The sequence below is a fragment of the Scatophagus argus genome, chromosome 19 (genome assembly GCF_020382885.2).
Source record: "Scatophagus argus isolate fScaArg1 chromosome 19, fScaArg1.pri, whole genome shotgun sequence".
NCBI lineage: Eukaryota > Metazoa > Chordata > Actinopteri > Scatophagidae > Scatophagus > Scatophagus argus.
In genome coordinates this window covers 5,349,618-5,377,205 of record NC_058511.1, presented here as the reverse complement: position 1 = coordinate 5,377,205, position 27,588 = coordinate 5,349,618, and the positions used below count along the sequence as shown (strand labels likewise).

The window sequence follows — 27,588 nt, the reverse complement described above, 5'->3', positions numbered from 1 at the left end:
AGGAGGAGCCATGCAACAGTTGTGGAACTTTGTATACGCTAAAAGTGGACCCAAAACTTCTGTCCAGTTCTGCTCTCTCCGCTTGCGAAGTCTTCTGTGCTCTGTTTAGTTATTTTCAGCTCCCCTCCTTTGAATTTCGCCACAGATTTTCTTTGTTTGAGGTAGTCAAAGCTGTGCCGATGCCGCACGTCATTTGTAGCCTCCGGAGTTTTTGTTTGCAAAAGTGCTGTAGCTCTGCATCACTGATGTGAGCTTTATTAGATATAAATAAGACATGTTCACACGTTATATGTTTTTTTTTGTGTGAAAAGTAATCAGATTACTATTTTTCGTGGCTGACATGCTCCCAAAGCCCAAGGATGTGAAGTAAAAAACAAACAAACAAAAAATATCAACTTAAACACTTAAATGTTATCCTACTTTTTACTTTTTATATAACAGCTGTACTTGGTAACACAATAGGCTGAACATTAGGCCACACTATAATACATCAGGTGGTTAAATGTTTCGATACTACTTTACTGTCATTCATACATTTTACAAAACATTTCCGTGGAATAACCAACCATGTTTGAGTTTTTGCCCCCACACTTTCCATGTGTTTCTCATCAGTTTCTCCCTCCCTCTGTCCCAAGTGTAAACCTGGAGAGAAGGAGGAGAGAAGGAAGGAAGAGGAGGAGGAGTAAAGGGAGAGAGGGGGAGAGAGGGAGAGAGGGAGGGAGAGAGAGGGAGAGAGTTTGGGGGCAACTTCTGTAAAACTTCTGACATTCAACGCTGAGTCGCGCGAGAGGCCAGCGCCGTCTGCCACTGAGCGCGCGCTACCATAATCAAACCTCGAGATTGGACGAAATGAGGCGACTCCGGCTCGTGCTTCTGGCCGCGTTGCTATGGCGATGCTGTCATGCCCAGCAGAGAGGTGAGTTTTCCCTCTCCCCAAAGACTGATAGATAAGACTACTGATCGATACGCCAATACCCGGCGATACCTGAGCCGTTTGCCGCTGAACAACACGCTAATCAGCCTCCTGTCAGTCACCGGGGGCCGTCGCTTTTTCCTCTTAATGAGCTAATCAGTCAAAATGTAGCTAGCTGGATTGTTTGCTAGTTAGTCTTAAGCTAGCTTGACCGGTTTATGTTACCTCATTAAAATCTCATTTTTTTGAGTTTACTGTGCACTTTGGTGTCATTGTCGTTAACAGAAGACGGCAAAGTTACCGTGCTAAGACTATTTATAAACAAACACACTTGTGAATGAGCCAGAAACAGCCGTGGTGACAAAAAAGGAGGCACAGTCAAGTTACTTTGGAGGTGCCTGCTGCGTTGTTTGTTAGTCATGATTGGAAACCAATGGGGACCATTATGAGTCATCATAGAAAAGGAGGTCTTGCAGTAGTTGAATTTATTCTTTTTGTTTTTAGGCCCATAAATCAAGTTAGGCAGCTGAACTTCAACCTGACAGAGCTGAAGTGTACACTAATACCACACGAACAGATGCCATCTGGGTGGCCTCTTTGCAGTTACTGCTTAGCCATCAGCTTATGGTTATCCTGTGTGCACTGGATCATTTAGTCTCACAAATTATATCTACCCCCGAGAGAGTCTCAGCTTTTCAGACCCTTGCAAAGTAGCCCGCACACACTGATATGTATGCTGCTGTATAGGCCCTGTGGCTGTGTTCCTTTGTTAAAAATCGTCAATGGATTAGAAGATTCGGTTTGTATAAACTATAAGTTATCCATACCAATCTTTGACAGTTTTTGGATGTAAAGTTCTAATTGCCATTGCTAATTAAGTTTTAGTAGGTTTTCTTTAGTGTTTCTGTGGTGTTTCGGTGTTTAATTAGTCTGAACACGTCTTAAAGGGTCTGTTCACCCACGTCGTAAATATATGTCGAAAACATTATTTTTTTGTCTCCAGCTCAATACAGTGAAAGTGAAATGAAATCAGCAGTGACACGTCTTTCCAGAAACCGGGAGGAAACATCTTTCCCAGTGTTTCTCTGGATAATGCTCAAACTTCATTGTTCACGGGTTTCTGTAGACCTGTTTTCTACCAAAGAAAGGGTTCCCATGTAGCACTTTCTGGGGATTATCCAGAGTTACAGGGATGCTGTTTCTGGAAAGACACATTGATGGTGAATTTTGATGAATGTTGAATATTATGTTCAGTTCTTTAACCATCACTACCTTTCAAACCTTTCAAACTGCAGACAAAGAAAACTGCATCAGTCTGCATGCCTGGATACCACTAGGGCTGTGAGAAAATGTAAATATGTGTTTTTTATCATTTAGGTGAACCAGCCATTTTAAAGATCAATAATGCGCTTGGTGTGTTAGGGCCGTGACATAGTCAACAATGAAAAATGAGCAATGGAGCCCTCAGCAGAGATGAGGATTGACAGCTGGGTCAAAATAGTGACGCAAAATAGATTCTTATTATTAATCAAATTGTCCCTCTTGATGACAAAGATGGACATTTTTTGAAGATGAAATCAAATTGCGTGAAGATGATCAATGAGCTGTGTGTGTTTAGGGATTGTTTGCCTCTGTGTGTCTGTGTACAGAGTGAGGGTTTTTGTCGTTGGTGACTGTTGCTGGAAAGATGAGACAAATCTAATGCTCAACATGCATTTTTCTTTTATCCTCTTCAAAACATCTCCAGCTACTGTTTAACCCAGGAGTAGCTGGAACTCCTGCAGAGGGAGGAGGAGGAGGAGGAGGAGGGAGGCTGCCAGTCAGGATGTGTGCATTTCTATATGTGTGTGTGTGTGTGTGTGAGTGAAAAGGGAGTAGAAGAGGGCGGGAGAGGCCATCTGCATTAAGAGCCTCATTACCAGGTGTGTCAACCAGGCATGCTCTCTATCAGCGACAGAGCTCAGAGAGACACCAGGAGATAATCAGACATAGAGAGGGGAGAGGAAGGAGGGTGCGTTCAAGAGTTACTAGGCATTGGAGGAGACATCAGTGATAGAGAACGGATGGGTGAAACAGGTAGACGGAAGGAAAATTGAATGGAAATGTAAGTTTTTGTGACCATTTTCTCAGTCTGAACACATTTGTTGATGAAAAGTCTAGTGTAAAGGTAAGCAGTGAACAAACCAAACTGCAACATGGCTTGGATAGTATAAATTACTTTGCTCCCATGAAGACTTTGTTTCTTCTAGTGTACATCAATATGATTATTCTCCCAACATAAGTTTTGAACTCTTGACTTATATCAGAGAGACTTATATCAGAGTCAGTGTGGTGCATGAGACTCTACAGACAACCCAACATCTCTATCAATAAAAGATGTCAAGAATGTGTGGCTGTCACTGGGGAAAGATTTTAAAAATTCTGAGAAGTTGCCAGAAAAGTTGACTTGTTGGACTTATTTGTGTATTAATGTGAACGTTAGCAGCCTGACTGGCTGAATGGATATGAAGTAAACTCACAAGAGACACCAGTGTGGAATGGATCTAGACGAGGCTTGTAAGCTAGCTGATAACTCAACATTTTTATTTCCCAAATCCATGTGACTTATTTGTATTGTGACTATCCTACAGAAGCTTCATACTGCATCTTCAAGATAGCAAAGGATAAGGAAAAGGGGAGAAAACCAATTGATTTCCCTGTTGATGTTTATTAGACTTTGGCATAATCAAAGATGCAGCCTGATCCTAAGAATTTTTTTTCTTATAAAAAGTAGTTAATTTGCTGATAAAAGGTCTCTTCAGAGCTACTACAGATGTTTAAATAAGTTTATGGTAATGTGGATTTAGCCAAGCTGTGCTGAATGTGATGTGGACTCACCAGAGATGTCGCAGTGGATGCAATGTGAATCCAGAGTGGGTTTTTTTTCTGCCCATCAGAAAAATCAACATTTTTATGAGGTGAATCCATCCCAATGTCATGGTGTTTGTAAAATATGTTGATCTGCTGTTGAGTCTGCTATGTTAATGTGAATGCAGCCAAGCTTAGCTGAGTGGATTTGATGAAACACACCAGAGGGAAAGCTCAGAGACTTTCTCAGCCTGGGACCAAATTCAGTGACAATAATCAATGTGTCCTCAGAAAGCAGGATGCACCAGGATTTAGTCTAGTTGGCTTTATGATATAATTCTATTTGATATGTAGTTTGTCAAAACGTCCAAATGAATGCATTTTATGGATACGCGAGTAAAGGCAGATAAACGTTACATATTTTGGAGTGTTTCTCGTGGAGTTTTTGCCTGTTCATGCAGTAGAGCATTTGTGAGGTCAGACTGATGTTGGACCAAAAGGCCTGGCTCACAATCTTTGTTCCAGTTCATCCCAAAGGTGTTGGATGGGGTTGAGGTCAGGGCTCTGTCTGCTGTTTTTTTCCCTGTTTTGAAATGCACTCTTAACTGTAACCACACTTGAAATAGCCCCCTGCTACGTGTAACTCAGGTTGCAAAGTGACTCGTAAATCGGTGTAGTCACCACTAAATCTGATACATGACTGCCTGTTAATCTGTAATCTCTTTAATTACTTACTTTTGTCTTTAAGAAAATGACTATGTCTTATTTTTAATGTATTTCCATGCAGTAAGACAATATTAAATACTGCAGTCCCTACAGTTCGTCTGAGAAGTAGATTGTGGACTCGCCCAGTACCCCACATTGCCCACCCCTCATGTGGTCTGCCTGTTAGCTGTACCTTTTTAGTACAAGGACAGTGAGTTTTCATCAGTGTATTTGAATGGTTGTAATTATGGGAAGAGAAAGGAATGATAGAACAGAAAGGTACAGAAATGTGTATCTTACTATCATGTTTGTGAAGTTGCTGTTGGCTCTAGGGCTGCTAAGCATTAATCAGTGACATTGTGCCAAAGACACAGATCACATGACCTCAACAGGTGTTTGTATATGTGTGTCTGTGCACTTTAGAGGTGTCCTTTGGGAGCTAAAATTAGCCAGGTGCTAAGTTGGAACGGTGGTGTATCCTTCCTGTCAATAAGAAAGACAGGCTACGGAGAAGAAAAGAGAGAGAGGGGATTTGAGGGATTGCACTGACATTTTAAATCAGCTTTTTTTTTAAACATGTGTCTGTGGGGCCAGTGTCAGTGATACCTGCTGATTTCAAAAAGTATGCATTGACAATATGACTAGAACAAGATGACTGATGTGACCGTGGTGACATTTGTTTATGGTAATTACACCCACATATCTCTGTTAATTTGAGAATAATGGAGGCCTATGGATGTTCTCAAAGGCTACATTTTGGTTGCACCAGCGCTGCACAAACATGTGGTACATAAACACAGTCAAATTTTTTTTGAGACAATATTTTAAGCCTCATGCGTGTGAGACAAGGCTTAAAATATTTGGTTCAGTTTTTCTTGCATACTTGATTATTTGCATGTATTGTTGTTTGTGTGTTTGTTAGCGGATGCTTATTGCGGTTGCACGTTAATATTTGACTCGTGCTTTTCCCTGTGGGGCTGTGCTGCTTCATACACAAAGCATAGCTCGCAGATGATGTAGGCCTGTGCATGTATGTGTACACCCATATGTGTGAGTCTTTCCAGCTGTTTTGTTGTCAGAACAACATTGATAATGCTGAGGAGAAAATCAATAGTTAATTCTACCAGGGACACAATAGCTGCTCTGCCCAGCTCCATTCTACTGTGGGCTTAGACACAGAGAGAAGTGGGGCATGAGTTGATGAATTGGTAAGTGTGTGTGTGTGTGTGTGTGTGCATGTGAGTTCATGCAAGGTGTGTGTTTGCACAAGCTTCTGCACCCAGACTGTTTACTGTGCCTGAAAAAAAATAAGCAAGATGGTGATGTGGATTTCGAGGAAAGAACATAAAAATTGTAGGTTGGATGACAAACTTTTTAGGTGGGAGTACAACTCCCAGCTGGTTTAAATACATTCCTTATTTTAGGTCACATTTTGCCTAGAATAAGTCTTGTGTGTTTGCAAAATGAAAAATAATGGAAATTAATTCAAGTACATGTGTCTGATAACATCATGGCTGCATGTTGAGGGGCTTCAAGAATAAAAATGAGAGTTTTTTGAGGTCACGTCCTGTGTACTACAACTTTGAGTGAGCAAAAATAACCAGTGAAATGACCGGTCTCCACTCTGAAGTACCAGTCCAGTGCAGTTTGATGGTTTCATTTCTCTGAAATTATTTCTTTTTAGATTTTTTTTTCTCACACGTAGGCTGCTGCTGTGTTGGGTAAATTGCTCTCCAGTAGCATTTTTCACTATGAGCCTACCGGGTAGCTAACTTGAATAGTAAAAAGCAGAATGTAGGTTAACCCTTGGGAGCACCGAGTCTTAAAAGGCATTTTGCACATTTGGCTTTTCCCAATCAAACACCAACAAACTACTGTAATTATTTTAAGTGTGGATTCACAATTAGTCAAATAATTGCTTGAAAGAAAGCGAAATAAAACAATCTTTCCGCCATTATTGTTGTTTGTGTTTCACAGTTCAAAATCCAAAGATGATTAGTTCACGGTCCCATAAACACAAACAAAAGAAACAAAATTGCTTAAATCATAATTAGTCCTCTGTCGTTTTGATTAAATGACTAACAGCTCTGAAAACGTCCTTTTCTTGATATTAGGCTAATCTGATTTTCATACTGTAAAACAAAGCGGTTTTAGCCTTTTTGAAGAGTTTATTGGAGTATGTGTTCAGACTTTGAACCTCAGCATCCCTTCTGCTATTCTGAAAAGCTCATCAGGTCAATCCGACGGTGTTCATTTTGAATATGTTTGTCCACGATGGAGCTGAGCGTATGTTTGTCATGGGATTTGACACTGTGACCTTGTGGCTAAAGCTTTGCTCGCCTGACATACAGATGTACATCTGCTAAAACAGAGGCTACTGACCCTTTTACACACACACACACACACACACACACACAAACATAAACATACACGTCTGCAGCTGCAGAGACTTTGGAATGACCTTCGTTTCTTTCTCTATGTCGCTCTCTCATCTCTGTCTCGCTCTCTGATCTTTCTCGGTGCTTATATTTTCCCAAGGAGCTTCCTGTGGTAACACATGGTGTCAATAATGAGCCCCCCCTACACACACACACACACACACACACACATACACACACAGACAAACAGACACACACACACTTGCAGACACTTTCTCCTCCTCCCACATCCCCTCTCGCCTACTTCTTTCTTTCTTTCTTGCGTCCTCCCTGCTCGTCTTTCCTTCTGTCCTTTCATTCCCTGTCCTCTTGCTCATCCTCTTTTTCTTCCCTTCACCTCCCTCTCCTCTCTTTCACTCCATTTGACTTTGGTTAAACAGATGCCTTTATGACATCCTGTGTACTGTTAAGCTGATATCTGCAACGTTTTATGAAGCTCAGATCTAAATATTTGTCTTGCTCCTTAATATTTTAGACACAGTCAATAATACATCGAGAATATGTGTTCATTTTGTCTGATGACGGACTTCTTGCGCTCTGCCCATCAAAAACATGCACTTTGTTGCTTCTCTCTTTCACATCGTTCCTCCTCTCCCTTGTGCCCCCTCGCAAATCTCTCTCTCTCCCCCCCATCTTCTCCTCCTTCACCTCCTCTTCTCTGTCTCCCTTTGATCCTCTGTAGGAGAAGCGCTTGACAAGCTCTGTGGCCATAGCTGAGCTCAGTGTCTGGCCTCAGTTTGTTTGTCTTTCTACTCCTTCACCGTTGATTTCTGGAGGTTTTTATTGTTCTAGCTCAAATCATTTCAGTTCAGAACCTCTGTTTATCCACAGCGAACACACTGAGAGCAAGCTGTCTTTTACTGGAGAAATCGGTCTGACACAGACAGTTCAAAGACAACCATAAAACGAGACAGACGGCCCCCAGCGCTGTTTTGGGATTTTTCGTTTGTTGGATTTGGTTTGTGTATGTTTTTTGTCTGAGGCAAACTTTGGGAACCAGTTCTCAGCTTGTTGATGTTGGTCTGGGGTTGCTTTCCTCTGTGCTCTCTCAGTGTGTTTTATCTAAGACGTGTAGCTACAACACTGGGCTGCATCGGCTTGGTATGTTTGAGTCAGAGGTGATTGGATTTGGAAACAATCACAGGATAATCCAAGATTTTAATGAACTGCTGTTATGTGAAGTCAGAGGCTTGGACTTGATCATAGTCAAAGCATGAATTTGATGAGTTCAGAATCAGACTTCCTGATTTTGACACTGATGTCTGACCAGGGATAAATACAAAGTCTTGTGTTTGTCCCAACTTTGTCCTATTTCCTCCCCAAAATCTTTACTCCTCTCCCTGCGTGTTCATTGACTGAAAACTGTACCAAACCAGCAATGCCTTCTTCAAAGTTCATTAATGCTGTGTGATATGCAAAAGTCATACTGCATTAGCTGCTGACAGATCCTGGTTACAGTCGTTGTAGGAATTACATACAAAAGGATGCAAACAGACACTGAAAATGGACGATGCAGTCTTAATTAGTGGGTCGGCAGGAGGAGAGAAGCAAAAAAAAATATCAAACTTTTAGCCTGTACGCAGAGAATAAGACACTCTAGATGCAATCATAAAATTGAATATTTATGAGTCTGTTATACACCCAATTCAAATGTACAGCCTAAAACTTTCTTCCTCAAAGGATTATTACTTTCAAGACAAAAGAATTCCGCCAACTGTAACTTCTCCTGCTGTTCATTCAACACAACACACATGGTCAACACATGTTAATACGATTGGCTTTTTGTCTGTACACAGTCTTTCATTCTTTTGCTTTGTTGTGGCTTCACAATGGAGTTTTTGCTCCCGAATTTTGAAAAGTCAGGAATGTTCAAAGCTGTTTTCCCAGCCAAGCCTAATCTAAATCAGAATGAACCTGGGACCACAGTTTAAATAAATTTAAAAAAAAAATCATTTTAGGTTTTTTCTTCTTGTTGAAAAAAAATGAAAACAAAACTAAAACCTTTAGAGATTAATTGAAGGGATCACCTCAATCTCAATAGCGGATCCACTGTACCAGCCTTCCACCAACATCAGAATGCTCTGCGGATTTGCTTCCTGATTTTTATACTTTTGTTGGCATGTCTGCTGTGGGCCTCTGTGGTCAGGATGTCTGGGCTGAGGCTTCTTGTTAGACTGCTGTTTCTCTGAAGTCGTGTATAGATTGATACCGCCTGGTTTTAGTGGCTGCTAGAAATTACCAATTACTTGGCCCATGACAACCTTCGTCAACACATGGTCACAACATGGTTTTCAGAATATGTGTGTGTGTGTGTGTGTGTGTGAGAGAGAGACAGAAACATGGGAAGATATTGTGGGAAAATGCCTTTGAATGTTTGTTGTTGTATGTGGTGTTGTCCAGCTGTGATGATTTTGTGTCATGACCTTTAATATTAAAGCGACCTCTAACCTCTCACACTTATGACCTGTTGGGGTCACCGTCCCCGACCTTATGTTAACCCCAGCCTGGTGTGTGGTCCAAGTCATGCTACCTCAGATTGTTCATGTACTCATAGGGCTCGACTAAAGGTGCTCTGATCAGGCCGCATCGGTCTGATGCCGATGACCGATCATAATGTTGTGTCTTTACTTTATTATCATCTGTAGTTGTTAGTTATTAGTGCCATACTCGGAACACCATTAAAACGATGAGGAAATAACAAATCTTTTTAGTTTGAATCAGAGACAAGGTGTTTAGAGCAAAATGAAAGGTTATCTGTAAACTGTAAAAAACAAAATTCTGACAAATTGAATAGAATTGGAATTAGTGCAGATTCCTGCATCTCGGTCTCAGCACTTGGTCGCTGCTCTGCTCTTTTACTTTCACACTCTACTCAGCTGAACTACTGAAGTGCATTTATTTGCTGTAAACTTGTTGTGGTCTCACAATAAAGTGCAGATCACTGTTTGAGCTTTCATATTCCTCTGAACAGAAGCTCACAGTCCTGCTGTGTGTTCAGCTGCATTGTAAGCTATTGGTTCCGTTACCTGTTAGCCCTCTTAGCCAAACACACTGCAGGATACTGCTAATAGCTAACTATCTCTCCTCCTGCCAATGTCAGTACGCATTTGCAGGACCCTCTTGGTTTAACCACAGCAACATACTTGCCAGATCCTGCCAGTGAGCTGTTTGTGACTGAGCAGATAGATGGGCCAGTACCACAGGAACACATCAGAATCTTCTTATTTTTCCATAAGTCTTGTATTGAGTAGCCAGCCGAGTATTATAACTATGGTAACAGCATGAGAAGATTGTGGCCGGTGCTCAGTTCATTTTGTCATTTGTTGAGCAATAGCTGCAGAGTGTGGACAGTTTGTACCAAAACTGTAGACAGAGCAAGAGTGCAGATAGCTTTCAAGTGTAAATACAGTTCAGAAAGCTGTGCACAGTTTGTAACTTTGAGGTCACAGGGTTCTTATACATTCAAAACTAAAACTTTGAATTCATAAGGAACAACTTGAAATTAGCCTTAAAAGCTTTAAGAGTTTTAGTTTGGCCTGTGCGTAGTTCTTACCTAATTTCAGATCACCAAGACAAGTATCTGCAGACAGAAGAGATGGACAGCAATCACTACTATGGCCACAGAGGAAAAAGAAAGGAACACCGTTTGCCTTCAGCCACATAAAATTCACACTAATTGACAGACAAGTGAGATGCAGTGAAAACACACCACTTTAATGACCACTGAAATGTTAATAAAAAAGAAGTTCACCTGCAGATGACTGCTTTCACTCAAATGCTAGATGTCCTCATTTGACACCTTAAATTCGACTGCTAAAACTGGTACCTGGCAATCTGTAGTTTTATCCTTACTTGTAAATTTTAATTCAAATTAAATACGTGCAGCTGGCTTGACTGACAGTTGGGTAAATGAATGAAGGAAAATCTAGGGCTTCTTCACCCAACAATTGCAGTTGTGGCTTTGCTGACAGATCTGTATGCAGTGCACACGTAGCCTTTGCAGCACAACTCGTAGATAGAAACACACACACACACACACACACACACACACACACACACTCACACAAGGAGGCAGCAAACAGAAAGGCCATTATTTTGGGGCTGAATGTTTGTGTGATTGAGCTGATAAAGCATCAGAGGAATACGAGTCTATTAGACTGGCCTGGTTAGCTATGGATTTAACATTTATACACACCTCTGTGTGTGTGTGTGTGTGTGTGTAGGTTTTTGACAAAGTGAGTGAAAAACACAGGCAAAGGCAGAAGTCGAGTAAGGGGGAAGAAAAGGGTATTTGTTGTATATACATTTTTGCTTTTCCATTATTCCAGTTGCTTTTCTCATCAATATTGTGTGTGTGTGTGTGTGTGTGTGTGTGTGTGTGCGCGTAGCACAGGAGAGTGGGGACATACTCTGTATGTAATTTCACATTTCCATTATATTTTTTGTATTTCCATTATTCTGGTCCAAGGCAAACCCACAGAGAACCTAATGCAGAGCAAATGTTCACATCTGACACAAGATGAAATATGAGAAAAATGGTCTGTGCAAGTGTGTGTGCACGCATATGGATGGAGGCCACAGAGCTTTTGCAGCCCTGCAATAATAGACCAGTGACACCCGGGAATTTTGGGTCCTGGACTATGATTGGATGAGGCAAGTATGGAGTGAATTATTCCACAATGTCACATCCTGTTCAGGGCACAGTGAGGCTTGCAGAGATGTAGATGAGTGGTTATGCTTTGCACTTAAATAACATCAGAACGGTTGGTCTTATGGAGGAAAGTATTGAGGCCAAAAGCAAAAATTGAGATAAGCTCAATTTGATGACACTCAGAGGGATGATTCATTTTCCCCACAAGCTGCCAGTGTCACTCCAAAGGGGTTACAGGTGTTATCTTCTTGGTACCTCTAGTTTATTAACTGCAAAGGCTACATATCTGTGCAATATATGATTGGTTGAATAAATTATGGGTACATTTATTGCCTTGCTTGAACCCCCCCCCCCCAAAAAAAAACAGGGTCACCTCAAAAGATTTATCTCAGTGAGTCCTTGAACAGGACTTTCAAGGCTATCATGCAGACAGCGTTTTTTCAGAAATAATAAAAATAATAAATAATGAAACTCTGCTTCACCCTCACTAGTGACATGTTCTGATTATTTTATTTTAATTAAGGTTTTTTTCTAAAAAATGAATTGTAGGTCGTGTCGTTCAAAGGTCCACCGTTTATTATGCAGGGAATGATGACAGTGTGAAAGAGGGAATTTGACCACTCACCTCCCTCCTTGATAAGACGGGATTCCCTCGTTGGGCTTAATGAAGAATCTTATAACCCAAAAAGCTTGACTTCATGAAACAATACGGAGAATATTGAAAACAGATAAAAGTTTTAAGAGTTCTCAGAGAACATTTGTCCATCAAACCAGTTTTTAATATCTTTTGGATTCAGATTTAAATTTGTCTTCTGCTGACCTTGTTTGGCCCTGTGGTGGATTGCCGATCTAAGCATTCAGCCAAGCCCAAGGCTTGTTCTGACAGTGGGTGGGAGGTGGGTGGTCTGTCAGTGCTTTTATTCTTAGAGGAGCCCACTGCTCTGTTCTAGCAACTCAACCAGCTCATTGTCCTCTGTTGGCTTGGACCCTTGTTAACAAAGACTTCTGTTAGTTTGACTTGCAGGCGTCTTGCTCTGCTCTGCTGTGGGACATAACTATCCCCCTATTTATTGTTTTTGTATGCCATGCCAAATCTGACTTCTAAGCAGCATGATATCCTTGTTCAGGTTTAGGTTAGATTTCATGCAAGCTGTTTCTGTAAAACTATGATCAACTATCAGCAGCTGCTTTCGAATTTGAAACACTTCAACATTGACTTTTGGCTATCAAACTCAGGCCAATTTGTTGTTCAGTTCTGTATTTGTGTGTATTTGACCAGATGTTGATGATGTAATGCTATGATCATTTATTCTAGCAGTTACAGGGTGCAGTACAATACTGCCTTTTGAGCTTTGGTGCAGAAGCTTAACTGAACGTTTTGTATTGATGTACAGCAAGGAAAAAGATCACCCCTAAAATGTAAGGATGAAATAAATCAAAAGAGACAGTAGTTTCATTACCCAGACTGCAATGCAAACACAGAATAGTTTGTTTTTGGGTAAGGAACAAGGTCATAATAACCATAATATAGAATACATTCTTTGCCATCCCTCATCCCAATTAGCAGTCATAGTGTAATATTGATGAATCATGTAATACCTGCAGAATGTGAATGTTTTTTTTGTTGAATGCATTTCAATGTCGTTGTACTTTTACAATGACAATAAAGACATTCTATTCTATTCTATTCAGTTCTATTCTGTGCTGTTTATTTATTGTAGCTCTTTACATGACCTGCAAATAGTTTTAACCTAATGTCAAAACCCCATGTTTAGCATCTGATTAAGATCACATTCAGAAAACTTTTGAAGCTCCAGTGGAACCATGATGGAGCCAATTTCCATGTGGCCTACATAAAATTATTGGCGAGCTGCTGCATAACCAACCACTCCATGGAAATGCATCCTGGGAAATTTAGAAAGCTACCACATGAAATGCAAGTAGGTAGGAAAGGTTGATTAGGGGACAGGGATAAAAAAAAAAAAATGATTACAATACTTAATCACAATTTGACTGCCCGAGATCCTTGACCAACAGCGTAAGCATATCTGGAGGGTGTGATGGGGTCCTTTAATTACACTCTAAGGTTCAAGCACGATTTCAAATTAGCTCTGTGTTGGAAAGACGTTTGCCACTGCAGTTTTCGGAAGGTGTCACTGTGAAGAGCATACTGACGTGCACACTGACACGTGCAGCCAAAACATGTATCTTTTTGCTCTTTCATACACTCTGAGACATTCAATAACAGGTCTTTATCTGTTTTTTCTCTCCAAAAGATACTGTAGTGTGTCTGATGCAGAAATTCCATCTGTTTCTCAACACGCATATGGTGTGTTTCACAGACTCAACAGCTGTTCTTCAAAGAAAAACAATGCTGTGGAAGAACTTTGGAGAATCTCTTTTCTGTTCTGCTTCATTCTAATGCTATCTGGCACCGAGTTCAGTTCCCAGTTGACATTTACTTTACACGAGGGAAAATTGTTTCATGATGCAAAAACAGAATCTGATGCTGTGTGTTCTAATGGGAAAACCATTTTTTTATGGTTTCTGTGATTAACATACTGAATCAGAACAGACCACTGATCAGGAGATTTTTTTTTCTCATGGCCCTTTCCCCGTGTGTGTGTGTGTGTGTGTGTGTGTGTGTGTGTGTGTGTACTAGCAGCCAGGCTCACATCCCTAGCTAGTGATGCATGGAGGAATCACAGCTCCAATAATGAGTGGAATCAGCCTTTAACATGGTAATGTGTCATTTAGGGCCTATCCATTTAGCTAACGACTTGCTTCCTTTTGAAACCTATTAGCAGTAATGGTAAATCGCAGCTCCCCTTTCAACTCACATCTGATCTATTCCTTTTGTCTCCTCTTCTCTTGTTTTCTCCTGCGATGTCTTTCTGCCTTCTCTTATTCCTCTCCTCCCTTTTCAAGTGCTTTCCTCCCTTCTCTTTTCTCCCGTCTCTGCCCATTCTTAATCACACCATCTTTCTATTACGCCAATTTTCCTTTTACGCCTGTGACTAACTTGTTTTAATGCTGATTAAAAGAAAAATCTTTCCCACAGCATAAGACGATTGGCTTCAAACGTCTTGTTTTGTCTGACCAATCGTCTGAACTGTTGTACTGTCAAGTACAAGAAAAAAATGGACCAAATCCTACGTATGAGTTGGAACCACCATTGGCTTTTTGCTTAATAATACAGTTAAAACAGTTGATTATCAGAATCAGAATTTTCTTTATTTAAGCATTATTTCCTTCCTAGATGCATTCACATCATCTCTTGTCCTCCCTTCTTGCTCTCAGATTGTTTCACATATCTTCTTCTCCTTTTTCATCATCTCTCCTGCAATTATTCACATGCTCCCCTCCTCCATTTTTGTCTTTCTTCTATCATTTCCCTACCTTGGTCCTTCTTCCTTTTTTCTCACCTCTCCTTTCTCTTCCTCTCCTGCCCATAGGGGCTCATTCATAACATCTACCCATTACCCACCAAGCTATTAGGTTTGCTAACAGTGAGATCCATTGGGTGAAAATCAATGTCTATCCAGGGAGCAGTTTGTCTGTAGCACCACTGTAATGAATGCTATATACTCCAACACACACACACACACAAAGCTCTCTCGATGTCTTTCACACACATACACACACACGTTCGCACACACACCCAGGTGCAGACAGACTGAACATCTGAGCATTGGTGTAACAGACTGTCAGACTTGCATCTGAACTTCAGTGTAAACAAAGACGCTGCAATATCAGTGTCAGGGTCAGTGTAGTGCTGTTTTCGTTCATCCATACTTTTCCTCTTTCCAGCTGTTCTTGCTCATCACGTACTTTTAATTTCCCGTTTTTCAGAGTCCCTCTCTCTTGCTAATCTCTCATGTGAACACTTCCTGACACAGGTCGGAGTGTCTCACGAGGCTGATTGTTTTATCAGCACAAAACGATTCAATGATCGCATCACTTAGATAAAACTCTAAACTTATGTCCACCCAATCATTAAGCGTGAAATACTGAATACTTTTGCCACACATTGCAGATGCACAGCCTTTTTGTCTACTGAACTCTCTCTCTCTCTCACACTCACACACACACACACACACACACACACACACACACACACACACTGTAATGGATTCTATATTGTCAAACACACATTTCAGCTTCGCTCGATCTAACCTGAACATTTCTCGTGCCAGAGCAGTTAGAGGTAGCCCGAGGCCAGCTAATAGTAGATGTGTAGTCATCAGTGCTGGTCCTAAAACGATGAGTCAGCAACCTGTAGTTCAGCTCTGTCAAAATCCATAGCCATCATTTAATGTTGTGTGTGAGGTCCTTGTAACTCGGGGTGAGTTCATTTCTATTTCGCTCATCTGATTCTGAATTTTATTCCCTTTTATCCACTTTAGCCACTTTTTGCATGGATATGATGTTCAGTGTTAAGATTGTCAGTTTCACCTCCGCTTTTCCTGCGGTGATGAGTGTTGAAATGGCGATTCAAAGCAAACCAGAGGACATCAAACTTTCCGTATGATCGTCTGCCACTGCTAGATTGCAGCTGACCCTGACTTCTGAACTCCCTGTGAGAGGGCAGGGGAGCAGGGAGTCTTCTTTTGGAAATCAATATGGTTTCATGTTGTTATAAAGTATTGCAGTTCCCAAGACATTGTGTGCACAAGCAGATGTATGGTTCAAGTGTTCATAGGTGCATCTGTAAGGAATTTGGGACCCACCTCTTCATTATTGAACTGGTATATATGCTGGGTGTTATGAGGCTGTTTTTCAGGGTTTGGGCTCAGCTCCTTACTTCCAGTTTTCTATTCCAGCATGACTGTGCCCCAGTGCACAAAGCAAAGCTCCATAAAGACATGGTTGGATGAGTTTGGTGTGGAAGAACTTGACTGGCCCACACAGAGTCCTGACCTCAACCCCATCCAACACCTTTGGGATGAACTGGAACAGAGATTGTGAGCCAGGCCTTTTGGTCCAACATCAGTGGCTGTGCTCACAAATGCTCTGCTGCATGAATGGGCGAAAATTCCCACAGAAACACAAACACTAAATCTTGTGAAAGCCTTCCTAGAAGAGTGGAAGCTGTTTGAGCTGCAAAGCTGTCTGTGTCCCTAAAGTTGGTGTAATGGTCAGGTGTCTTGATACTTTTGTCTATATAGTGGGTGTTTTGTTGATTGAATGGCCAATACTTTCCTCATAAATCTAGTTTTACAAATATTTTTTAAATGTATTTCTTTAACCGGAGGGAATGTCATCTGAATTCCTGCTCTGAGCCCCAGTGGGTCACAGTTCTTTCTGTCAGTACATAAATGTACAAATCCTGTAAGGGAACTGGGTCTAAACATCTGTTTTGTATTTATGTTGGCCTGTAATGATGTTATTCATGTTGACCTTAAGATTTTTGGCGATGTCTGCTGTCAACAGACTGTAAAACTGTTAGTACTAATCTTAAAATCTGCAGCAGATCTGCCCATTATATTTCTGCTAAGTAACTAATGGCAGCACCTTGAACTCCCATCAGTTTCTCTGAAGGCTAGCATGGGTAGCCACGTTCTCTGCAGTACTGTGAAGGAGTTGTTCCCTCGAGAGGACAACTGGGATTAATTGCGTGAGTGTACGGTGAATATTTCTCATGACAACTGCTCGGTCCATTTATAAGTACTTTGTTGAATGGTTCCAGTGGACCCGCCCATTCTACTTTTCATCCAATTGTACACTGTGTTCTGTCTCTCTCTGTGTCATAAGTCAACTGAATGGAGGAAAATGTAGAGGCGAAGGAGGAGGAGGCCGTGAGAGGAGGAACGATGAGGAAAATCAGAAGAGAATGGGAAAAGTGAAAGAATAAGAGAGGCACACAAACGGAGATGAGCGCTATTAACGTTGTGCCGCTTCTGTTAGGTTTCAATTTCCGTGGTAACCATTTCTTCTTGGAAGCTCATGCATGTCCATCTGGATTTCCAATTACCCACAATCCCTTGTGACCCCACCAGCCGTGTGTAGAGAATGATGTTATTTCCTGACCTGACAAATACAAAACACATTCAAGAGAGGCAGACCTGCACACTCTCAGTATACAAATATACAAACGCATACATGTGCAAATTATATATGCACAAACACACAAGTACACACATAACAAGGCCTTTAGTGATCACACAGTCATACTCTCCACTTTGTTCATCTCCTCAATTTTATCATCTCACAACATTTTCATCAGTTTCCACTTTTCATTGTATCTTTTTCCTTTTTCGTGATGTATCACAATTAATATCATAAAATCCTGTAGGGTAAATATGTCATTTGATAAAAATTTGTGAATAACAATTTATATTTTTTTGAACGCAGGTACTTGTTTCCTGTGTATTTATTCTTTTTAAATGCACATCCTTCCCTTTATCCTTGCATGCTTTGCACCCTCTATACCCTGTTTTCTGCTGTAATATTGTAATTTCCCAGTAATGGGACTAATAAAGGATTATCTTATCTTATCTTAGTGAGTCCCACGTTCAGTTAGCCTGATCAAGTTTCTTTTGCCAGTTGGAAATAGTTGGAGAGAAAACAGACGTTATGTTCCTTTGATAGACTTTTACTTTCCTCATCTGGAAGTTTAAGTTTTTTCCCAGAACTCTGAGCGGTCTTTAAATCATTTCCATTAAAGGGAAAATCTGCCATTTTTTTAACCAGCGTTGTATCATTACAACCTGGGGAGTGTATGCAAATGAACAATGTTACAGTTCTCTCCATTTTGCTTGCACACAATACTGTTTGCTCATTTTGCTACCAGAAGAGTGAGACATGAAACACAGACAGCCAGACATGCCAGCTCTAGGTGGCAGCTCACTTCCTCATTTTGGTATGTTTGCCGTTGTAGGTTTTCTGCCTTTTGAGTAAAATGAAATACCACAGCCCCTTTTCTCTGTTAACTGTGGTCAATTTCAAAAATATTTGCTTCTTTCCACTGCTGCTACTTAGTTTAGTTTTATGAAAAGGCCATCTTTTCCAGCAGAGGAGTAAATCTTTGAAGTGAATTGCCACTGTTCAGCAGTACTGTAATTTCTGTAAATGTGATGTGATCACTGTTGTATACGGCGTGTGTAGTTGTTGAGCTTGAAAGCCTCAGCTTCTGCATGGTCGAGATGTTTCATTGTTTGGCTGTACTTGAATGTAAAGGTCACATGCATGCTGTAAAAGGCTGATGAGTCCCTGAACTCTGACTTTATCTCCAGGAAACGCTATGGACTTAAAGCAAGTGCAGTCAGCAGTGTGGGGAAACGGTTACTGAGCCAAAGATAAATGTCCGAACGGATTTTCCCAAGAAAATCTTGCTGTTTGCTGTTCCTTTCAGTTCACTTCTGTTCTATATTGTTGTATGGTTGTGAGCAGAGGTGCGGTGGATGTGGCTATGGGAAGATTAGATCCTCAACCAGAGATAAATCTCTTCAGGTCCAGAGGTCAAGTTGCTCTTTCCTGTAAATCTACTCACTGGCATGTTTTCATTACCAACACCAACATATCCCCCATATCCTCTAGACAGTGTGTGTGTGTGTAGTGGCCTTGGTTCCAGACTTGACTTTAAGTACTACCCAAGGCCAGCACCGATGAGTTCCTACTTAAATCATACACAGCCCTGCACACATACACACACAGCTGTGTCTCTGAGGTGCTTGTGGGTGATTTAACAAAGTCCTCATCACTGCCTCATCAGGTATGGACTGGTTGTATGTGCGTGAGAGAGCAGTTGGTCCATTGCAGGATAGATTTACTGCTGGCTGGTCTGAGCTCAGCTAAATCACTTCAACCACTTATCTAGGAGTTATTGCACATAAACACTCCCTCTCTGTGCCCCTGTGTTCCCTATACTTTATATTTATTTCTTTTCACCATTCATGTTCAACTTTAACTTTATATGCAGTGTGGTTTGCAATTCACTGAATTTTGATTTAGTGGCAGGATAACGTTTACTTTTTCTTTTACATACTTATTTTTTGTCATAAGTCAGTGTTATACTGAGCAGGAATACCATTTTATGGATGTTGTTGGCATATCAGTAAAGGTGACTGAAATAAATAATGTTCAGATTTGCAGCTGACCCTTCACTAAACCACTAAACCCCTCCTACAAACATTGATTGTCCAGTTAAAGATTAGCAACAGCGACCGTGCACTAAACTCTCAAGATGTTTTTCTCCTTGCGTCAAAGGTATATTCATGGGAACCGACTATAAGAGCAATAATCCATATTCAAGAGTTTTATGAGCAGTATCATGTTTATTTTTATTTTTACAAAGCCAAAAAAAATCAAGATGGAAGATCTAAGGCCAAGAGATAGCAAATATCAAGCAGCCATATTACATGACAAAATTGACATTGCTAGCTAAAATAAGAATCGTGTTTTAATATACTTCTTTAAATTTAAGGACCAGCTGTTTAAAACATAACTTTGAATATAGAATGACGAATGACACCATGATCTTGGTCAACTTTCATATCAGACTGCAAAGCTTGACAGCTGCTAGGAGATGGACAGGCAGATAACTGTCAAATGAAGGCTTTGTGTTTGAAATACCGTGTACTTATATGTATGTAAGTATGTAAAGGCAATATTATTATGACAGACCTTTGATCATTTCTGCGCTATAACTGGGTATATGTTGTAATTCAGCCTACATTCTAGTTTGCAAAATTAATTTGAGTGCAGAGAAAACCAGTGTGCTCTCTGGGAGACAGTTAAGACTTAAACACCCCTCAGTCTGGAGCACAGTGATCATCGTAGCCTCTGGCAGACATGGTCAGTTCAATGACATTGTGTGTGTATGAGAGTGTGAGTGTGTGTGAGCAAGGGATTAACTGTCTATAACTTTGTGGTTTTCCTGTTTAGTCTGAGTTTTTGACCGTCTGGAGGAGGGCAACATTTGCTGATCAACCATAGACACACACACACACACACACTTGAGCCCACGTGTCCCTCCTTCTACTTTTCTGTGATGAGTGTGTGGCCATCTGGAAAAGGACAACATTTTGATGTCTAATTTTATAAACTGGAGTGCAAATAGTCATTATTATTATTATGACCTATAGATGAAAACAGTTAAAGTCAAATCAGATTTAGTGTTGCTTGTACTTGTAGTTAATACTCTGTCCAATATGATATAACAGAAGATGTTCATAGAGTCTTTGCTGTCTTCAGCATGCCTGGTTCTTCACTGAGTTGTCATTACAGAAGTTTGAAAACATCACCCACTGGCAGACTTGGTGTGTGGGATTGGTCAATAACGAGAGAGAGAGAGGGAGATCTTGCTGTAAGTCCACGAAATGAAATTTAATTGAAAGAGGGTAAAGGGAAGTGAGATGAGATGATGTCCTAACCCCTCTGATCAGCCAACATCGTCTTTTCTTCTCTTTTACAAGCAATTTCTGCCTTTATTTTGTCTGTATAATAAGTCATTCATTGCTGTCTTTCAAGGCAGGGTGACTGACCGTCTGCTTGCATTTTCCTTTAAAGCTTCATTGCTCATGGGAACACACAGAAGACACACACACACCACACACACACACACACACACACACACACACACACAGACTCCTGGGGCAGGAAGTCCTTGCGAGAGCAGGATGTTGACTTAGTTTTCATTACAGCTTTCCCTGAAATGCCTGGAGGTTGACAGAAGAGCGGCCAACTGATGTAAAACCAGAGATACAGGGAGCAAAACAAAAGTATAGATTAATGTAATGTATATATTTTTTTCCCTGCTTTTATCACACCAGAGAAGTCATAACCAGAAAACCAAAAGTACATATTTATTCGCAGCAATGGTCTAGAGGGATAATATTGAGCATGGGAAGTCAGACAGAAAAGGTGAGTCAAAGGCGGACTGAGATATTGATTTTATGTATAAAAATTCCTCATCTGTGTCTCATAATAATGTGGCTAATGGCAGTTATCTAAAATTTACTGAAATTAGCCTGAAATGTATTCTATTCACTGTGCCGCCTCAGAAGACAGAATGACACATAAAAAGGCTTTTCTAGTGCTTTTAGTATATTTTTGTGGCAGCCCAGTGACTGTTCACCTTCCCGAAATGCAAAAAAAATCATAAAACACTCATGACAACATTCAGAATAATTACTGAATCTGGGACCCTTGACACACACAGAGTCACTACTAATGTCAGTCTGTCCACATGATCTTCTCAGTGTTACCCTCAACTATCATTCACTTACAGCTAAACACCAACAATTTTCCAACCATTTGTGAGACCTTCTCAATTCACAAAATTCATCTTTTTCTGTCAAAACATCTCTCGATGTCAACAACTATAGCTGTGTTAGCTACAGATCATAAGACCAAGTAAAAAGGTCAACTGATGATGATGATGTCAAGGATAAAGAAACACATGCAACATAGTTGACCCTAAATAGTATGCAATTCATGTGCTCCTGGTTTTATACCACTGAAAATTCTCACATCCCGTTTTAGCATATTAAATAGCATATTGGTAAGGATTTTCAGATGTACTCATTGTGCTTAAGTGCTGACTAACGCTAGCAAGACAGAGAAAAACGCCCAGTTGCTGCAACAAGGACTTGTTCGAATAGCTAACTAATCACACGAAGCTGACGATGCTGCACTTAAAGTTTGATCATTCAAAGGTAACATCAGCGCGTTAGCTTTGTAAGCTAATGCCAGCGCGTTAGCTTTGTATGGGGAACATGTTAGCATTGTAGCCTTACAGAGCCAGTAGCTTGGCTGTATACTCTTTATCTTATTGACACATAGTGACCAAATCATTTTCTGCTTTTGACTTAATTTTGACACATTTTTTCACTCTTTTAGACTAAGATAAAGCAAAATCTCCCACACTGCTTAAGTTCAACCAGCCCATATATTTTTTATGTATGAATGTTTAAACAGACAGAGAAGAAAAACAAACAACAGCCTGACCTTTTTTAGCATCAGTTCCCAAATGCACAGCATGATATTATGAGATGCTGTTTTAATGTGGAATTTCATATGAATACAGAGTACAGAGAGTGACAGAACAAAAGCGAGCCAATCGATGTTCAGTACATGTAATTTACCTTCTATTAGAAAAGTCATTAATTTCTTCTACGTGTCAGTATGAACTACGTTACCATAGAAACAACATGCAGACATGCAACAGCCAGTGTGTGTGTGTGTGTGTGCGTGTGTGTGTTTGAGTGATTTGATTAAGATGAACACTGACCACATGTTATATTTAAAGCTTTCATTCGTGATGTTTATAATCTGATGCTCATTATGCCTGGCTTCATTTCCCTTTCAAGTTATTTAATTCAAGACGTTATTCTTATCCAGTCTTAAGTCACTGAAAAACTTTTGTCTTGGCAATTTCAGGACTTATTTGAGAACAACTACCTTTGGGAAAAGAATTACTGTTTCTCTTTATTAAGTGGCTACGTTAAAATAGCACTGAATGTAAAGGCTGACGTCTTCCACCTGGATGCTGAGAGCAGTCGTGGGTGTTCATATTGTGTGCAGTTATTCCTAAGTGTTGCAAATCAATTATCTTGTTAAACCAAAACCTTTTTTTTTTTTTTAATCTCTGCCATGCAATAACAATGCGTGATTTTCTAATTAAACACAATAATATCTAATTAAATCCCCACCAAATAGTTTTACCCAGGTCATGAACTGCAGTGGGGATGTCATCAAGCTCTGCACTTGAGCTCCATGTGCTCCATTATCTCAGTATTTTCACATAATTATCTTGCGCCAGAATGTTAATTTTGTCCTGTTGCTATTTTACAGTTTTTCTTTATCTAGTTGTTTTAAGAAAAAAAATTGATGTGTCGAGATAACAAGATAATTATGTTCTGATTTCAAGAATGAAAACAAAAATGATCATCAGCCTCTGCATCTCTGCTCAGTGATGGTGGATCATGTTCTCCTCTCCTTAGGTCACAACATAATTTTTTGATAATGGAACTTAATTTGTTTGTTTTTGTGTGTGATTCATAACTTAAATTCATAACTTTTTTTTTTTGAGAAACAGGCCTTGTGAACTTGATAGAATATTACCAAAGGAGACACCATAGATTGTGTTGTTTGACGATGCGTCGATGATATTTTCTGCGATCATGTTTAGACACAGGCGGACATCGCTGTCAAGAAAACAAATTTGGTTCTTTCATTGTCATTAGAAGTTAGATATCTGCTGATAAAAACGTAATGGAGTCATAATCTGGAGGATGTGGTAGTCAACACACTCGCTCTTGGTCTCACCTGTATGAAGACTTGCGTCAGATTCTTCTGTCTTTATTAAGCTGTTAAAATCCCATTTCCTGGATTGCTTTGTTTGTGAAACTCAGGCTTGGAAGAGAAATGAAATTTGAGGTGTTTAGAGCACACCTGAGCGAACAGTAGATTAGTTTTCTATGAGAGACTCTCACAAAACTGAGGATCAGTCCAGGACTGATTTGTGTTTCTATTGTTTGTTGGTCTAATTCTACTTCCAGCAAAAGTGAGGCTGGAAATTAATTGGAGTGTGGAATGTGTATGTGCACAGTTCATATTCATGTGTGCATGGGTATGTCTGCTTCGTTTATGAATGAATGCATATTTTTGCACACACACACACTTATGTATATAGATATCTGTCTGCCAACGGTCTGTGTGTGTGTGAGAGAGGGTATACAAGATTGTCGCAGTCTCATCCCTCATTCCTCTCCTGGCCCTGACCCTTTTAAACAACACTCCATCTTTCCCTGGGAATCCCTCCATCCATCTCCATCAATCTTTCTACCTTTTTCTCCATCCATCTCTCTCTCTCTCTCTCATTCTCTCTCTCAACTCTCAACCCCCAACTACTCAGGGTGGTGGGAAGAGATAGAAAGAGGGAGAGAGAGAGAGATGATCCTGTCTTTTTCAAGCTTCTTCTTATTCCATCAAACATACATCTAGCCTCAAAACTCAACAATAACACATTCATCACAGACACACACACACACACACCCAAACTGTGGGGTAAGCAGTGCAGAGTCATCGTCTACCGTGACAGGATAAGCAAATAAAGCTTTATTCATAATGTAATAAGAGGTTGTTATACAATGAAAAGAATTTGTTGTCATCCTGAATCTTGTGGAAATGCAGTGATCTGGACATGTATTCCCTAAGTAAAGATTAAACTTCCACATTTATATCTTATTGTGCTTCCTACCACAGTAGTCACATGCTTCAGCGTCTTTGCTTTTTGCTTTTGTCAGCACGGCAAAACGCGCTAGTGCATGTGTAACCTGTGATGTAGATTAAAGTGCAGGGAGTCCAGCGTCACTTATGGAAAGCAGTAACTACAAAACATTTTTTTTTTTTAAACCACTGGTCGAGTGGATCTGGTTCCAATTCAGTTCAAGAATATTGTGTATTATCTAAAGGGGAATTCTGATATTTTTAAACCTGGGCACCCTGTTTCCACATTTTGGTGTGAAAATGATTCAGGGAACTGGTCCAGTAGATCACCTCAGCTGGCATCCCAAACATGGCTTCAAACACTGTCCTTTGGGGCAACTCTGACTGTCAAAGTTACATCAACTATAAATGCTTTGCAACTCACCTGCTGAGATTGTTACTCTAAAAGTCTGACAGTGTTATAGAAAGAATTCCTGGAGATATGCAGGTTTAGTTCAGGTTGGCCAAATATAAAAGCTTTCATGTACAGTAAATAGATATAGTTTGCCTTTGATATGATAACATTATTTTCTGTAAATAAGTTGCCCACCTTTCCCAGGGATGTTGCCATATTATCAGTGCTGGTGTGCTGAAACAACTTCTTTGCCAGTGACATTACAGCAGATGTCATTGGGTGCACTTAAACATTTTGACGGTATTATAATTTAGAGCCTGTATGGCAGTAAATCCTCTGAGACATCTGGTTAACAGAGCGTAGACGGGGGATAGAGAGGCCAACAGACAGACAGACACACAGACAGACAGGTTACCATGGTTATCAGAGCAGAGAGAAAAGAATTTAAGGTGATGAACCTGAGTAGATATGTGTGTGTGTGTGTGTGCGCACGTGTGCGTGACAGCTGCAGAGCTGAAGGCAGACAGTCATTGTGTCCTTGTCATTGAGTCTGAATCTGAAATTTGAACCCTGTTTTAAGCCTCATCTATCTCATCTTACTGTTTAACACAAGAGCAGCAGAGAAAAAGTATTGGACACATGATCAGATGGCCAACTATGAGTCTGAGTGAAGTAAGTAAGTAATGTATACCACCTAATGTGAGCTGTATGTCTATATTGAGCACCCGGGTTTCAGATCTCTGAATCGCTGCCCATATCAGCAGTTTCTTCAGCAATAAGTCTTGTCTCAAACAACCAATGCAATCAGATGTTTGTAGGCGGTTTAAGGATGAGGATGTCATCTTCCTGAGAAGGGCGACAAGTGTGGATGTGATAGATACAGCTATTCGGGTGGTTATAAATCAGTTTGCAGAAATAACTCTAAATACATTTTGATGGACATGGAAAAGATTAAGTTCTGAAACTGCTAAAACGGCTTGCTTATGGACATGTGCCTTATGTCTATGAGACTGTACAGTGCAGAGGCATGGCTGTGCTTTGAGCTGCTATTGTCTGCATGCTACCATGCTCACCCTGGCATTCGTAATGTGCTGATTTTAAGCAGGTGTATTCTTTTTCCATGTTTACAATCTTAGTTTAGCATATTAGCATGCTAATTAACACTGAACATTAAGTACAGCTGTCATTGGTTTTTCAGTTTTCCAATTTGGTCATAAACCAAAGTGTTCTCAAGTATATTCATGAACTGTTAGGGAGATTCAGCCAATGACTTTTGAGACATTTCACTAAAAAAATAAAAATGTCAACCAAAAAATTAAGATGCTTTTTCTAGGATTAAAAAATGTAATGCATGTTTTACTAGAAGAAAAGGAGATATGTGTTAAAGGGAATAGGAAAAGTTTTAAGCACAGAACAGATAAACCATGAACTGAAATGTCCCAGCTAGATTGAATGGGATGAAACTGGCACAAACAAAAAATGTGGTTACACTTGGAATAAATGAAGTTCCTTTTTGAATCCCCTGTGATTCTGTAAATCATCCATGCTGAACTGATCTGAAGCTTAAGGTATTAACCATCTCAAATCAAGGTAAAATGACACTATTAAAGATTGCACAGTTTCCCACACACATTTGTCTCTGGTTGGAGACTCTTCCAGGTTGTGGATCAAAACCCAGGAATAAGCAGGATGTTGGCTTGATTTCCTGGCAGCAACATGAGGCAGCAGTTACAAATGGTGTGAAGAAGGACCATGAAAAATATGTTCATCAAAGCAACTGTTTTGATCTTGCATTAAGGCCTTAACTAAATATTTTTCACACTGAGGTCTGGTTGCAGGATTTCATGTGATGGCAACATGACAACAAAGCACACTTTTTGTTTGCTCTTGTAATAGGTGCATGGGGGAAATAGATCTAGGAGGCATTAGTATATGAGCTGCTGCATGCTGTTGCTGCCTTTTGGGGCTTTATATTTTGTCTGCTGTTAAGTCCAAATCGGGAATAAAATGAACAATTGAGCACCCCACGAAAAGGGTTCAAGCTACTCTCCACTGACGGGAGTTTTTGACATTTGGACCAAATATCATACGTAAAATCTCAAAGCATCCAAAAACTGTGCCTCGGCGAAAAGATGGAACTGAAAAGACGATTGATACATCATGAATAAAAACAGATTTATTATCATTTCAATGTCCAAGCTAAGGGACAGAAGGAGTAGTATTTCTTTGGAGGATAGTGTGACTGTGGCCTTGCTTATGTTATATATTGGATAGCAGATAGCAGAGAAGCCTAGAGAAACATTGAATGGCTGAATTGTGTAATTTAACATGTTTACAATAACATAAATTACAGCACATCAACAGAAAACTCAGTTTAATATCTTAATTTAATATATGTATGTCATGTATTTATATATATTTTTAGATCACTTCCCTTGTTTACTGTCTCTTTTTTTTTTTTTAGCCT

At 40.1% G+C, this 27,588-nt stretch overlaps 1 protein-coding gene across 8 annotated transcripts in view; it reads left to right on the top strand.

The window, feature by feature from the left end:
• The first annotated feature begins 736 nt into the window (after positions 1-736).
• Positions 737-27,588, top strand: part of lama2 (laminin, alpha 2) — a 152,818-nt gene continuing 125,966 nt past the window's right edge. For 6 of the 8 annotated variants that reach the window (XM_046372366.1, XM_046372365.1, XM_046372361.1 and 3 more), the window contains exon 1: positions 738-916. In XM_046372366.1, the coding sequence (XP_046228322.1) occupies positions 850-916 (67 nt within the window). In that variant the 5' untranslated portion in view covers positions 738-849. Of the gene's footprint in view, positions 917-2,856; positions 3,018-27,588 lie in introns of those variants that run through there. The other 2 variants (XM_046372362.1, XM_046372364.1) reach the window with 2 other exon arrangements.